General features: G+C 42.5%; 2 protein-coding genes across 2 annotated transcripts; both read left to right on the plus strand.

Annotated features, from left to right (window-relative positions):
- IFNA (interferon-alpha) lies at positions 1,945-2,514 on the plus strand. The gene is given in 1 exon segment (NM_001285704.1): positions 1,945-2,514. A coding segment is annotated over 1 exon segment (570 nt).
- On the plus strand, positions 13,253-15,540 carry LOC102179668 (interferon omega-1-like). Its single transcript, XM_018052807.1, has 2 exons — positions 13,253-13,439; positions 15,105-15,540. Exons 1-2 carry the CDS (start codon positions 13,288-13,290, stop codon positions 15,538-15,540), a joined length of 588 nt encoding a protein of 195 aa, XP_017908296.1. The 5' UTR covers positions 13,253-13,287.

The raw sequence follows: 16,437 nt of genomic DNA on the forward strand, positions 1-16,437 counted from the left end.
TAGCAAGTGTAGCTGCTTTAGCCCAAGCAGTAGAATGCCCCCCCCACCAAACTGGGTGGGGCACTCATGTTCCTGTGAGTGGGGTCTAAGTCTGCAGGGACCGGTCTAGCAGGGGATGTAGAAAGAAGAGAACATCCAGGTTGGATTGCCTAAGCATACAGCGTGTGCACTGTTTACAGAGTAATTTGTTGGAAACATATTCTATGACTTCCAATGGTAAGTTAGCGTTTATCAACCTTGGCACTGCAGACACTGAGGGCAGATCACTCTTTGTTGTGCTGTCTATCCTGTGTGGACTGTAGGGTACTGAAGAGCATCCCTCACCTCTATCCATTAGATGCCAGTGTCAGCCCTCATCACCAGTTTTAGTGACTGGAAATGTCTCCAGACATCGCCAACATACCCTCAGGGACAAAATTCCCGTCACTGAGAATCAGTGGATTATGTCATAATAGCTTGCTCACTGGACCACTCACTTTTGAGCTCAAGCTCCCCATGTAAAAAGTACAACTGCACTGAGTGCACCATGCTCACAGGAAAACCAGGCCACAGGAGAGGTCATGGAGAGGTGCGTCGCTGCCCAGGGCCAGTTGAGGTCCCAGCTGAGGCTTATTAGCATCAGATCTATAACTGAAAGCACCCACCAACTGCCAGGTCACCCCCAGTTACCCAGTGATCTGTGCATCTGAGGCCCTAAAAAATTGTGAAGCAGGGACAAGCCATTCCTTCTGTGCCCTGTGGAAATAAATCCCTGACTTACAGAATCTGTGAGCTGAGACAATTATTATCTAGTGTGATCGATCTTAGAGTAAGTTATTTCAAAGCTATAGTGACAGGGACATTGTTTGTATTGTGTGCAGAAAATGTTTTAAGCTACTAAATTTTTGCAATGCAGCAATATTTACCATAACGTGCTCTATGCTCAGAGTCAACTAATACAGGGAGCACAAACAAATTATAATAATTCCTTCAGCAATTTCACTTGGAGTACCAGGGCAAATTGCCTCCTTTCCTCTCCCTGCAGTTAGAAAGGGAAATGGCAGAGCTGTGGCCTCAAAATAAAGCCGCAGGACTCCTATCTTTTATTATTATTGTTGTTGTTTATTTATTTTTGGCTGTGCTTGGTCTCCTTTGCTGCCCTCAGGCTTTCTGTAGCTGCAGAAGGCAGGGCTACTCTCTGGGGGTGGTGCACAGGCTTCTCATTGCAGTGGCTTCTCCTGTTGCAGAGTATGGGCCCTAGGACTCAGGAGTTATGGGCTCAGGAGTGTGTAGGGGTTAGTTGCCCTGCAGCATGTGGGATCTTCCTGCATGATGGATCGAACCTGTGGTCCCTTGCATTGGCAGGTGGATTCTTAGCCACTAGACCAACAGGGAAGTGCCAATGTCATTCTTTTTTTAAAAGAAAAATATTAATTTATTAGGCTGTGCCGGGTGTTAGCTGCAGCATGAGGGATCTAGTTTCCTGACGAGGGATCAAACCTGGGCCCCTTGCACTGGGAGCCTGGAGTCCTACTAGACCACCAGGGAAGTGCCGATGTCATACCTAACCTTGTATTCAACACAAAGAGAAAGTAGAGCACGTCCATTCTCTATGTATAAGGACACACATGGAATATAAAAACAGATCCACAGTATGTCTGTGATATCAAAACTTCATAGTGCGGGCAAATTAGAAAAAATATCTCAAAAGACTCTGGATGGGGGGAAAGGGAGGCAATAATGAAGAAAAAAAATTAACGGTTGACAAATGCTGTCAGAACACATTTGGAGAGTGCAAAATGAAAAGCAAAAACAAAAGTAGAAAGTAAGAAGGAACTTTCAGAAAATGGAAACCATGGGCTCCTACTTAAGCCCCAGGCCTGAAGGAAGGGCTTCAGGGAACCTAGAGAGCAGGTTCACAGAGTCACCCACCTCCCCAGGCCAGCAGCATCTGCAAGGTCCCCGATGGCCGCAGCCTGGTCCTTACTCCTGGCCCTGCTGCTGCTCAGCTGCAACGCCATCTGCTCTCTGGGCTGCCACCTGCCTCACATCCACAGCCTGGCCAACGGGAGGGTCCTGATGCTCCTTCGACAACTGAGGAGGGTCTCCCCTTCCTCCTGCCTGCAGGACAGAAAAGACTTCTTATTCCCCCAGGAGGCGCTGGGTGGCAGCCAGTTGCAGAAGGCTCAAGCCCTCTCTGTGCTCCACGAGGTGACCCAGCACACCTTCCAGCTCTTCAGCACAGAGGGCACGGCCGCCGCATGGGACCAGAGCCTCCTGGACAAGCTCCGTGCTGCACTGGATCAGCAGCTCACTGACCTGCAAGCCTGTCTCAGGCAGGAGGAGGGGCTGCGAGGGGCTCCCCTGCTCAAGGAGGACTCCAGCCTGGCTGTGAGGAAATACTTCCACAGAGTCACTCTCTATCTGCAAGAGAAGGGACACAGCCCTTGTGCCTGGGAGGTTGTCAGAGCAGAAGTCATGAGAGCCTTCTCTTCCTCAACAAACTTGCAGGAGAGATTCAGGAGCAAGGACTGACACACACCTGGTTCAACACGGAAATGATTCTCATGGACCAACAGACCACACTTCCTCCTGCGCTGCCACGTGGAAGACTCTCATTTCTGCTGTCATCATGCCCTGAACTGAATCAATTTGTCACATGATTTCAGGAATATTAAAGGATATCATGTTCTACTCTATAGGCACTAGTCCCTCACAGATGCCCTAGCTGATGTATCCATTTATTTATCTACTTGGACATTTATTTATTTACTTATTTATAAAGATTTAAATTATTTTTGTCCATATAATATGTGTATATATATGTTGTCATTAAAAGAATAATATATATACTCTATATGCAGTTTATTATTTTTCTTCACTCATTAAATTCTTCCTATAAAAACTTCCTTTATTTGCAGTTTCTTTATAAAAGAAACACCAAGCCTGAATGTGTAACTTGATTAAAGAATACATTTTACAGTTCCTTGACCCTTTTTTACAACTTGCATGTTAAAAGTAAAAATACACTTCCTTTGGCCAGAGTGTTTGTTGCCTTCAGGACATAGAGGTGAACATAACTAATCCAATCTTTTTTGTAATTCTGATTTTTTTTAAGGAAAATAACCTAGATACAATAATCAGTTAATTCATAATAATGTGTTAATTATTTTAAAAATAGTATTAATTAGTTGTAGAAAATATCAGTTAGGTTCAATGCAAAAACAAAAGGGAGAAAAATCGAATTCCTTCAGTAGAAGATGGATCAAGCTATATGAGGACATAAAAATAAAAGTTAACTACTAGACTAGTGGGCTTCCCCCACAGCTCAGCAGTAAAACTCTGCCTGCAATGCAGGAGCCACAGGAGGCATGGGTTCAATCCCTTGGTCCGGAAGATCCCTGGAGAAGGAAATGGCAACCCATGCCAGTATTCTTGCCTGGGGAATTCCATGGACAGAGGAGCCTGGTAGGCTATAGTCCACAGGGTCTCAAAGAGTCAGACACAACTGAAGCGAGTTAGCACAGCACAGCACTAGACAAAGAGACATTTCAGTGCAAATGTCCATTGGATTTGGAGATGGCAATTGACAAGCAAATTTATGAAGTGTAAAGCATGGAACAGAAGAAGTGATCAAATGGGAGGAGAGTGCAGAATGAGAAAAGGACTTAAATCGAGTTCCATGACCTTAACCTTAAAAAGAAGGGAATGTCACAAAGGAAAAAGAGATAGAGTAGCTGTAAGTTAACAGGACAAGAGAGAATGGTGAGAAGACAGATGCAAAGGCTGCAACCACTTAAGAGGCAATGCATTCATGAACATGTAGATGGAAAGTGCCTCCTACCTGGGAAAAGAGATGACATTGACCTTTCAGTGAGAGCTTGCTTGGTAGAATTAATCAGCAGAAACCATAGTGGACAGATGAAAGGATGAAGAAGAGAAGGTAATGATGATATATAGAACATGGCTTTCAGATATTTGCTGTCTGAATTGGAGGAGACAATAGGGTGGGACCTAAAGTAGAAGGTGGCTTTTTTTCTTTTCTTTTTTTTTTGCTCTGCAGTGTTTTCCCTTTTTGAAATATTTTGCTTATGAAGGGATTTCATGGATTTGATATATAGACAACTCATATCAGTGTTCAAGATCGGATTTACTTTAAATCATGAGATTCAGTCACATACAATGGTAACATATCATTATTTTGATTAATTGGATGTTGAAAGTCCCTGATGCTGGGAAAGATTGAAGGTGGGAGGAGGAGGGGATGACAGAGGATGAGATGGTTGGATGGCATCACCGACTCAACGGATATGAGTTTGAGTAGGTTCCAGGAGTTGGTGATGCACAGAGAAGCCTGGCGTCCTGTAGACCATGGGGTCACGAAGAGCTGGACATGACTGAGCCACTGAACTGAACTGAACTGAACTGAATGTCAGGAAGCTGCTCCGTGGTTGAAAGCACTCACTACCTGGAAAATAGACGGAACTGACCTTAGTGAGAGCTGCAGTGGAATCAATCAGCAGGGACCATACGGGAGTAGGCGGAAGATCAATAACAAACGAAGTCCCCTGGACAGTTACTCACCTGGGGATTCACTTCACCTCTTTTACTCTCATCCAAGTCAGATTTGCATTAGTTTTTCTTTTGCCTCAGTGTATCCGATACAATGATGGTTTTCCAAGAAAGCTGAATGGATAAGAAAATCAGTGATGTGTTGAACATTATGGAAAATTATGGTACAGACCCTTTATGTTCCCATTTTTACTTTCCTACTAGGCTACTATCCTCAAGGTGATACAGAAAGTAATTCAGAAGTAGCAAGAAAACCCCTGCTCAGAAAATATGAAATGAAAAAGAACATAAAATCACAGACTCTGAAATCAGGAAAGCATGAGGCTGATTTTACCTAGCATCAGACACTACAGCTCCACTGTGAGATGAAAATGATGATCCAAGAGGCTGAACAGAAATGTACTCAATCAGCTAATGATGCTTACTAACTACTTCTATTACAGCTCTGATGTAAGGTGAATAGACGCTTATGATGGGAGGTATGATGGAAAAATCTAAGAATACTCATTGTGAATAACTTTTGGATTAATTATGAACTCTGTGCTAACAATAGAATGGTGAACAAGAGATATACCTTTCTCCTTTGGTTTACTTGTTAAATGTGTCTAATAAATCTATTTTCAAGGAGACCAATTTGAAGGATAAGTCAGAGGGACTAGTATAAAAAAATAAACAAGGCAGAAACAGAAATAGGACTCGAAGTAAACACAGCCAAACTCCTTGCAAGATAAATGTAACTCCTTACCCTAAATTTACTTCTTTTCCTTTATCCCATCCATCATATTCAATGTACGACAGAAACTTGCTATACTAAGAGGAGAGAAACACAATTTGAAGAGACAGAGAATATATCATAACTAGACTCAGATACAGTCGATATTTAGAAATTATCAGACCAGCAATCAATTAACAGTGACTAAAGTGCTAAGGCTCTAATGTATTCACCTACTTATCCCTGCACTTTATCTCAGTCATATTATGTATGGTATTTAACATTTTTGTTCATATAATATCATGTTTATAATGTATTCAAATATAATAAAGGATGCTTACCTTTATCATCTCTCCAATTATTTTCTTGTTTTTATTTATGAAACTCTTCCTCAGGAGAGATCTTGGAGCTGTTATTCTTACAAAAAGAAATAGGCTAAATTTGCAAAGCAAAATGAAAAAATGGATGATAGTTTCTACTCATTATTCACTTCTTTAGTAGGTTATATTTTAAAACCTTATATTTATATATTACTTCTCTGGTGGCTCAGTGGTAAAGAATCCTCCTGCTAATGCAAGAGATGCAGAAGATGTGAGTTGAATCCCTGGGTCAGGAAGATCCCCTGGAGAGTGAAATGGCGACCCACTCCAGCATTCTTGCCTGGAAAACCCCATGGACAGAGGAGCCTGGTGGGCTACAGTCCATGGGGTCAGAGTCGAACACGACTTAGTGACTAAACATTTCTATATCAGATATATGATAGCTCTGAGAATACAGAGGTGAAAAAAGCAAACGTAAAACCTCTCCTTCTGAAGACTTCTGTTTGCAAAATAAAGATTTAAAAACTGTGATCATGCTTAATTATTTCATTTAAACGTCCTGTTACAATGAGAGCTAGACAAAAGGAGATTCTCTCATGGGAATCTGGCTGAGAACTCTTGAGAAGAGGAGAAAGCAGATGTAGTCTATAAAGTGGCCAAGAAACACCTTAAGACAGATTTCCCATTGGTAGATGCTTATGTGGATGTTGTGCCTGAGGAGAAGAGTATAGAAGGAGAAGATGACCTAAAGCTTATAAGGACCTTTCATTTAGAAGACTGAGAAAGTTAAGGAGAGTCTGCAAAGGGCCCAGAGGTGGAACGACCAGGGCAATTGGGAGCTACCCAGGAGAAATGATCTTCCCAAAGCATCAAAGAAGAAAGCGAAGGATTGAGAATCACACAGGCTGAAAGTTAAAGAATGATTTCTATGTTATATAAGATCCTGCATCGAGTCTAGACTCTGTCAGAACATACAGGTAATCACAGGAAATCATTGAACTTCCCTGAGCATCAGTCTCCTCAAATATAGGATAAGTGAAAATGTTTCTAGAGTTGTTCTGAGTACCAGATAAACCAGAACATTCAAGAACACTTAGCAGAGTGACGTCTAAACAGGTAGTGCATATTTTATTGTGTTTTTACATATAAATCTAAATGGCGATAATGAACTCTCCTACCATCTCTCTGTAACTGGCTGCAAACGAATCTAAGAAAAGAATCGGAGGAAAGTGTCCCATCAATTATTATGTAATTATATACATAATAATATACATATACACCATATGAAAACATATTATAAAGTATACTCCGTTCAGTTCAGTCTCTCAGTCGTGTCCAACTCTTTGCGACCCCATGGATGGCAGCACGCCAGGCTTCCCTGTCCATCACCAACTCCCGGAGCTTGCTCACACTCATGTCCATCAAGTTGGTGATGCCATCCAACCATTTCATCCTCCGTCCCCTTCTCCTGCTTTCAATCTTTCCCAGCATCAGGGTCTTTTCCAGTAAGTCAGTTCTTCACATCAGGTGGCCAATGTATTGGAGTGTCAGCTTCAACATCAGTCCTTCCAATGAACACCCAGGACTGATCTTCTTTAGGATGGACTGGTTGGATCTCCTTGCAGTCCAAGGGATTCTCAAGAGTCTTCAACACCAGTTCAAGAGCATCAGTTCTTCAGTGCTCAGCTTTCTTTATAGTCCAACTCTCACATCCATACATGACTACTGGAAAAACCATAGCTTTGATTAGACAGATCTTTGTTGGCAAAGTAATGTCTCTGCTTTTTAATATGCTGTCTAGGTTGGTCATAGCTTTTCTTCCAAGGAGCAAGTGTCTTTTAATTTAATGGCTGCACTCAACATCTGCAGTGATTTTGGAGCCCCCCAAAATAAAGTCTCTCACTGTTTCCATTGTTTCCCCATCTCTTTGCCATGAAGCAATGGGACGGTATGTCATAATCTTAGTTTTCTGAATGCTGAGTTTTAAGCCAACTTTTTCACTCTCCTCTTTCAGTTTCATCAAGAGTCTCTTTAGTTCTTCTTCACTTCACTACCCATAAGGGTAGTGTCACCTGAGTATCTGAGGTTATTGATTAAAGTATACTACGTACATAATATACTACACACCTGCTGATTCTGATACATGGTATAGTTTTGCCTTCCTCTTTGCATTATCCTCAATCTCATTGTTTCAATCAAATATCACAATCATTCACTTCCTCCCAGTGTAGAAATCCCCAGCGTGCTCTCCTCATTCACTCTGCATGAAGGCGTCCTCTCCATTCATACAGCTGTGTCCTTCTCCATTACGGTTTCTGGTTGTCAATTTCCCCTTACGACTGCAAACCAACAACTAAAAACAGAAGCTGAGTGAAAGTTCTAGGTTTGTCAGATACTCTCCTATGACTTCACCCGCTCTGCCTGCCAAGCACTGCAGGTCCAGACTGTCCAGCCTCTCAGAGAAACACAGAAAACAGAGGGAACCCCACCCCACAGTGAACAATGGTGGAGACACCAGGGGCTCCTCTGAGCACCTACCTGAGCTCTTCTGTGTGCTGACCGCACTAGGAGGAGCTCACCTGGGTCAGGAGTCTCATTTGCTCAAAAAGCCCAAAGCCCAGGAAACATGAGCTGAAACTCAGCAGCAGCTTGAGAACTTGGAAGGAGAACAGAGATGTTTAAAGTTTTCATAGAGCAGCAGTGGGTCCTCAGGACATGGAATGACACAGATGAGCTGCACTGAGGCAAGCATTTCTCCAGAACATTCCTTTTCAGAGACTGAGAAGACTGAAGCGGATGCTGAGAGCAGAGACAGAGCACGAAGGCCTGGCCACCAGCTGTGTCCCCAGCACGGGAGACGCTCACACCACAGCAGTCTGCAGAGTCCTGGAAGGGGCGACGGCCACTCCCGTCACAGCTGCAGACTTGTGTCTTCCTTAGGAATGATAGCTTACAGTGAATGATGTTGGATTCATCATCTCCGAAAAAGAAGATTTAGCTTCAGGACCAGGGACCAGGCTTGATCACTCACGAGCTTTTGTATAGCAAAGTTTTACTAAAGTATGGAAAAGAGACAGGGAAAGCTTCTGACATAGACATCAGAAGGGGGATGGAGAGTGCCCCTTGCTAACACTAGCAAGGGAGTTATACAGTTTTTTAATTGGTTATTACAATAAATCAAAAGAATGTCTCAAGGTTGCAAAGATCTTACTAGACCCACTCCAACAATATACATTTTAAGATAACAGGATTAGTCAGAAGGTTTTCAGGAAGGAGAAACATGTCCTCAATTAGGATATATTATTGTTATATAATCCTTACTAAGGAACATAGAAAAAAAGCTTGTCCTTTTCTCCTTGAGAATTCCAGACCCCTACCTCCTCCTTGACAGCCCCAGACACCTTTCTCCTCCTTGGGGACCCCAGACTTCTTATCAACCTGCCTAGGAATTGACTCTCTCGGGACCCAGCAAGTTATCACAGAGCAGGGCAAGGCGTTCCTGGGGATAATGCAATCCAAGGAAGTTCTTAAAATTCCATCATGATGTCTTTGCCTCTTTGAAAGATAAAAATAAAAATAAAACAAGTTCGATAGAAGAGACAAGGGCTGGGCTTTTAATACATTTAGTGCAAATGGTGATTGTAACCATGAAACTAAAAAATGTTTGCTTCTTGGAAGAAAAGCTATGACCAACCTAGACAGCATATTAAAAAGCAGAGACATTACTTTGCCAACAAAGGTCCATATGGTCAAAGCTGTGGTTTTTCCAGTAGTCATTTATGGATGTGAGAGTTGGACTATAAAGAAAGCTGAGCACCAAAGAATTGATGCTTTTGAACTGTGGTGTTGGAGAAGACTCTTGAGAGTCCCTTGGACTGCAAGGAGATCCAGCCAGTCCATCCTTAAGGAAATCAGTCCTGAATATTCATTGAAAGGATTGATGTTGAAGCTGAAACTCCAATACTTTGGCCACCTGATGCAAAGAACTGACTCATTGGAAAAGACCCTGATGCTGGAAAAGATTGAGGGCAGGAGAAGAAGGGGACGACAGAGGATGAGATTGTTGGATGGCATCACCAACTCGATGGACATGAGTTTGAGTAGGCTCCGGGAGGTGGTGATGGACAGGGAAGCCTGGCGTGCTGCAGTCTGTGGGGTCGCAAAGTCAGACACGACTGAGCGGCTGAACTGAACTGAAATGAACCACTGGGACAGAGCCTTCCTAGCAGGACATATATCAGTAAAGTGCACATTGTGTGTGTGCTCTTTCACTTAGTCGTGTCCGACTCCTTGTGATGCTATGGACTGCAGCCCGCCCGGCTCCTCTGTCCATGGGGTTCTCTAGCAAGAATGCTGGAGTGGGTTGCCATGCCCTCCTCCAGGGGATCCTCCCAACACAAGAGATCGAACCTGTGTCTTCTGCATTGCAAGCAGATTCTTTACCACTAAGCCAGTGGGGAAACCCATCACGCACCCTGGAAGACCTCAATTTCTAAAAGCAATAAAGATCTTTGTGAAAATTTATTTTTAATGTAGGCAGTTTAGAAAGAGGACATTGATGGATCAATCATCTTCCTTTCTTTCCAGTTGGTACAAACAGCACTGAGTAGGAATGTTTAAAGTCAGAAGGACATTTAAAGTACATTTAGAGGTTTGGAAACCTCCCTGAGGAATAAGGCCTTAAAATAAGCAAAAACCATTCCTATATTATAGCTAAAAATATCACTAACAAGTGACTTCTTAAATAAGATTTTTTATTTCAATCCTACAGTATTATTTTATGATGTTTAATAGATTGAGGCTAGAAATTTAAATAAACACAACCATGCAAGGCCATGAGGCTGACTTTGGAGTTCATTTCAGACCCTCCCTGCTAGGGAGCCCATCAAAACCTTCCCTGCCTCTGTTCAGGAATTGTGTATGTTCTTCCATCTTGGTCACACATAAGGCCTCTTCAGTGCCCACATCATAACTAGTAGCTGGAAAAATAAAGAGCAGAGGGTTTTCACTGGACTCAGTGGACAACAGGATGAGCCATCTGGACTAGACGTGGGAAATGGAAGAGAATGAGAATGAGAGCAGCAGGCTGACCAAGGGGCTTTCCAGATAGCTCAGTTGGTAAAGAATCTGCCTTCAGTGCAGGAGACCTGGGTTGGGAACATCCCGTAGAGGAGGGAATGGCTACCCATTCCAGTATTCTGGCCTGGAGAATTCCATGGACTGTAAAGTCCATGCGGTCACAAAGAGTCAGACACAACTGAGTCACTTTTACTTTCAGACCTGAGGGGGTCTCCTGGGAAATCAGTGAAGTCATCCTCAACTGAAAACAAAACAAAACAAAACATTGTGAGAGCTGCGAGTTCAGTTTTTGGGAGGACTCGCTGCAGGTTATAGCTAGGAGGACAGCATCTCATCAGCTCTCAGGAACTGCTCCAAGGAGGTCAGGGGAGGTCCATATATGTGATTGCAGTGAAGTGGTTACATGAAGACACCTCACATCTTGGTAGAAGGTGGATTTAAGTCAGGATAACAAATGTCTCTATGAATGAGTTTAGTGCTTTTCTATGTATACGTTGCAAAAAAGTTAGCTTCGTAAAACTTTCTCCAGAAATGATCTACCTATCTTAAGGCCTGTTCTGCTAATTTTCCCAGAGCACAGAGTGTCTCATTCCTGATTTCCAACCTGAACCTCTATCAGGGCGAATTGGAGATCAGGGACTGCAGTGGCTAGTGACTTCATTCACATAGAACAAGATGGTGAATGACAGTTTAGTCGTCATCCTGAAGGAGAAATGTTGGAGCTCGTGTGGCAAGAAATTGTTAGGTACTTTTTCTCTGTTCATAAACTCATGAGAAAAGGGTGTAAAATACATAGATTATAGGGTTCACCTCTCGTACAGTTAATAAAGTTAATTTACTATATTTTGCTGAAGAAACCACTCATAAAATTTCAGACTTTGTGCCTCAAGGTTTGTGGGATCTTGGTTTCCTACCAGGAGTTGAACTCAGACCTCAGAAGTGAAAGTGCTGGATCCTGACCACTAGACCACTAGATTAGAAAACTAATGCTTTTTTTTTTCTTTCATTTGGCAGAAAAATCTATACTCTTCTAAGTATTTATTAGTCTATTTTTGATTAAAACTTAATGTCAATTCTGTTGACTCAGATCCCATTCCTAATTGCCTTACAAAACCATAGAATGTAACCCTTTGGCATCTGAAATGGATTACAGGTCCTTCGTCACCTCACTCCTCCATGTACCTATTTCATTGGTTCCTAAACATCATGTTCATCTGCACTCTTTACTTTTTTAAATGGGCTTGTTCAGACAAATCATTGTAAAGCTCCTAAAATGTGCCTTTGTACCTTTGGTATACTAGGAATAGTTCAGTGGTTCAGATTTATATTTCTTTCCAGCTGGATAAGTGGGTATGATCCCAGCAGGATTAATGACAGGATTGATTTAATATTTTAAAGACCTTAGAAAGTGCCTAGTCTGCTAGTAGCAAGCAATAAAATTCAGTTACTTTTTAACATGATTACTACTACCTGGGGATTAACATAAGTATATTTGGAATCATTTGATTCCCTTCTTTTTAACTCTAGTTTTTGCAAAGCATCTTCTCATTGTCTAAGTGGATTTATCATCCAAGACAGATGCTCAGCAAGGCTGGTGTCCATGATCCTGCCAGAGAGGGTTAATGTTGCAGCAACTGGGGTTCTAGTTGCCCATCTCCTGTGAGCATGTGGGTGTGACTTCTTCCTTCTCTCCTGAAATTGATCCTACATGGATTAAAAGAGAAAAATGATGTAGCTGATCTTGAAAAGCAAAGAGCAGTCAACTGACCCAGGACTTGACCTTAGCTGAACTTCTGTCAGAAGCAGCCATGTCCCAGCCTCTCTGTTCATCATACTGACCTCATCCTTCCCCTCTGCCACAGCCTCGTCCCCAGCTTTGCTGAACTGAAGTTTGCTAACTCAGAATATGTCATTGTGTCAGACTACTTCCTTTCTATAATATCCATGACATTGAGACTTACACTTGTTTACTTTTTGCCCACCAAAAAAATCTCAAATTTTACTTTCTAGGAAAAGCTGCAAGGGAAAACAAGAAATCTAAAGTCTTGAAGGTGATAGAGATATAGCCCCTCTGCCTGTCTTTACTTCCCTTTATTCTTGTCTCATCATGAATTAGAACTAGAGCAGGAGCAGCAGGACAAATCTAGTGCAGTGAGTCAGTAAATGAAAATGCATATATAAAGTTTAAATGAAAAATTACACTCAAGTAAAAGAAAGAAGGCTGTTTCTCCTAATCTAGTAGCCTGATCCTCAGACCCTGCATTCTCAGAGATGAGACAGAGGGACAGAGATGCCCAGTGAAACTTAGAAACCCACATCAATTCTGATGTAAGACAAAGATCTTTCTCATTTGATTGATAAATATCCACTTGGACGGGTACATTTGAAGCTGTTGGGAGATAGATAAAATAATAGTTTAGATTGATGACATTTTCTTTGACCATATTCAGAATACATAAACAAAAACCAAAAAAGGAAGTAAAAGTGCATAGAAATGATTAGAAAATGAGAACTATCATGTTCCCTATTAAATGGCCTCGCTTAGAAAGCATGGCATCAGAGAACATACCTCAAGGTTCCCCCTGACCCCATCTCAGCCAGCCCAGCAGCAGCCGCATCTTCCCCATGGCCTTCGTGCTCTCTCTACTCATGGCCCTGCTGCTGGTCAGCTATGGCCCAGGAGGATCCCTGGGCTGTGACCTGTCTCAAAACCATGTGCTGGTTGACAGGAAGAACCTCAGGCTCCTGGGCCAAATGAGGAGAATCTCCCCTCATGCCGGGGGCCAGCGTGAGGACCTCCGCCCATGGCAAAGGTCATGAGGAAGGAGGCTTGGCATACGCAAAGGCGTGATCAAGCCTCAGGAAACCCCCTGTTCCCGAGCATCTAACCCCAAAACCAGAGTCTGTTTTATGCTCTCACCTACACCTCTGACTTTACGGGGGGCTCTCCCCCATAACCGTTTCTCTCGGAGAAGGAGTAAACATGCAGCTCCAAGGCAATAAAAATTCCTGGGTGTGACAAGAGTGTTTCAGCTTAAGGATTCCTCTGAAGGTTATCTAGCCCACCTGTATAGTTTCGTCCGGCCACATGTGATTGTTTACAGCCTCCCAACCTGAAAGGCATGAGATGTTTCAGACTTACTAAAGGCAAAATCTTTTGGGGAGTTGGAAATTATTAGTATAGTGTGTTGGTTAGGAATTATATTGGTGAAGGGTTTTTCATTTGTTGTGTCAATAATTGCTGCTAATTCCCTGCTCTGGGTGGGACAAGGATGTCTCAGGTCAAACCTCTCTGCTGACAGACTAGCTTGTGTGACAGGATTATCCATACTGCTGCCACTAGGCACATGATTGTTTACTACCTCTCAACCGTAAACAGCACAGAGAGTTTTGGAGTATTTTGAGAGTCTTAATTAGCATAGGACTTTTTCTTCTTGTTGAGTCAATGATTGCTGCCAGGCCTCCATATCCTTAGGCACCTGGGAATATATTAATCAATGTATTTGGAATATAGCAAAGGAAATATGGTAGGTTTTGATGTTAGCAATACTAGACTTTTTGAGTTAATGGATTTTCTCTTTTGTAATAGATCACTGTACTTTGTTATAAATCACTGTGTCCTTGCTATGTAAAAATGTAACTTTATCATATCTTAAGACTAAATAGATCTTAAGGGGAGCATTGGTGAAAGGATTTTCATTTGTTGGGCTGATGTTTGCTGCTAAATCTCCATGTTCCCTACCCTTATAATGAATATAACTAACATATAGGAGAAATAAGTATTAACCTTTAAGCATATAGGAGAAATAAGTATTAACCTTTAAGACTAATCATGTTAACCTTGGGTTAAATAAATTCCTTCCTTAATTGTAACTCACTACACCCTCACCCTATAGGAATGTAACTTTATTTGGAGGGTGGTGCCTGGTTTAAGAAAAAAACACCCTTGGAAGAAATAAGTTTTTTGGTTATCAGAAAGAAAGGATCATAAAATGTCAGCAGGTCTCACTCATGGCCAGAAGATGATGTAATATCCCTAAGACCTTTTTTTTTATACATTTATGTGAAGCACCTGATTTTGATAAAGGTCAGGACTGCTGACCCCCACGTGACTCTGTATTGATCCCTATGTGTAACAAAAGGTATATAAGCAAACCCAAAAATAAAGAAATCAGATCAGTTTCCGGAAAGACTGATTCCCCCATGTCGCTTCTTTCTTGCTCCCATTTTTCTGGCTGAATTCCCATCTGGAGCATGGATGCTATTCCACGTAATCCAAGTTATTCAGCCTCCTTTTCTCCACTAATCTTCCTACTACACTATCCATTTCTAATCTCTCTATATCTGTGATCAAATATGTATTTTTCCAAAGACGCCAACTCCGTCCCCCCACCTTCGAATCACCCTGGATCCACCGGGGCTGGACCCCGGCACCCTCGCTTCTGTCTGCAGGACAGAAAAGACTTCCCTTTCCCCCAGGAGATGGTGGAGGGTGGCCAGCTCCAGGAGGCCCAGGCCTTCTCTGTGCTCCACGAGATGCTCCAGCAGAGCTTCAACCTCTTCCACACAGAGCGCTCCTCTGCTGCCTGGGACACCACCCTCCTGGAGCAGCTCCGCACTGGACTCCATCAGCAGCTGGACCACCTGGACGCCTGCCTGGGGCAGGTGACGGGAGAGGAAGACTCTGCCCGGGGAAGGACGGGCCCCACCCTGGCCGTGAAGAGGTACTTCCAGGGCATCCATGTCTACCTGCAAGAGAAGGAATACAGCGACTGCGCCTGGGAAATCGTCAGACTGGAAATCATGAGATCCTTGTCTTCATCAGTCAGCTTGCAAGAAAGGTTAAGAATGATGGATGGAGACCTGAACTCACCTTGACATGACTCTCACTGACTAAGATGCTGCATCATCTTTGCACACTCACCTCACACTGGTCATTTCAGAGACTCTGATTTCTGCTTTAGCCACCAAATTTACTGAATTTGGCTGCCGGTGCATCAGTTCCGAAGTGAAGATTGTCCTGATGTTATTGTTTGTTTGCTTATTTATTTTGTTATATTTATTCTTTTATCTTCTCATATTTATTTTTCCATATAAAATATTTTTATTTACATTGTATTAAAATTTAGCAAATACATTCACATTTATTTCATTAAATTTGTAATTCATTTTACTTATTAAATATTATCAAGGTGAACTTCTTGAATTTTTTGTTTAGTTGCTAAGTAAAGTGCAACTCTTTTGTGACCCCATAAACTATAGCCCAGGCTCCTCTGGCCATAGGATTCTCCAGGCAAGATTACTCTGCTGCTACTGCTGCTAAGTCGCTTCAGTCGTGTCCAACTCTGTGCGACCCCATAGACGGCAGCCCACCAGGCTCCCTGTCCCTGGGATTCTCCAGGCAAGAATACTGGAGTGGGTTGCCATTTCCTTCTCCAATGCATGAACGTGAAAAAGATTACTCTAGTATGTTGCAATTTCCTTCTCCAGGGGATCTTTCCCAACCAAGGATGGAATCTGGAATCTTCATTTCAGGCAGATTCTTTACTGTCTGAGCCACTAGGGGAGACCCTTGGTTGAAAGACATGAGAGAAAAAGGGATTTTGTAAACTGAATAGTTACTGGGTCATAGGTTAGTCAAATATGGCATTTGTGCAATGAAGTGAGATAAACTAGGAAGCAATTTTCAAAACATTACTGATGATTTTGCTTCCACTGAAGCCAAGAACTTAAACTAAAGTTTTGTTTGGTCATAAAATATCTTAAATTGATATT

The sequence above is a fragment of the Capra hircus genome, chromosome 8, assembly GCF_001704415.2.
Source record: "Capra hircus breed San Clemente chromosome 8, ASM170441v1, whole genome shotgun sequence".
In the NCBI taxonomy this organism is placed as follows: domain Eukaryota; kingdom Metazoa; phylum Chordata; class Mammalia; order Artiodactyla; family Bovidae; genus Capra; species Capra hircus.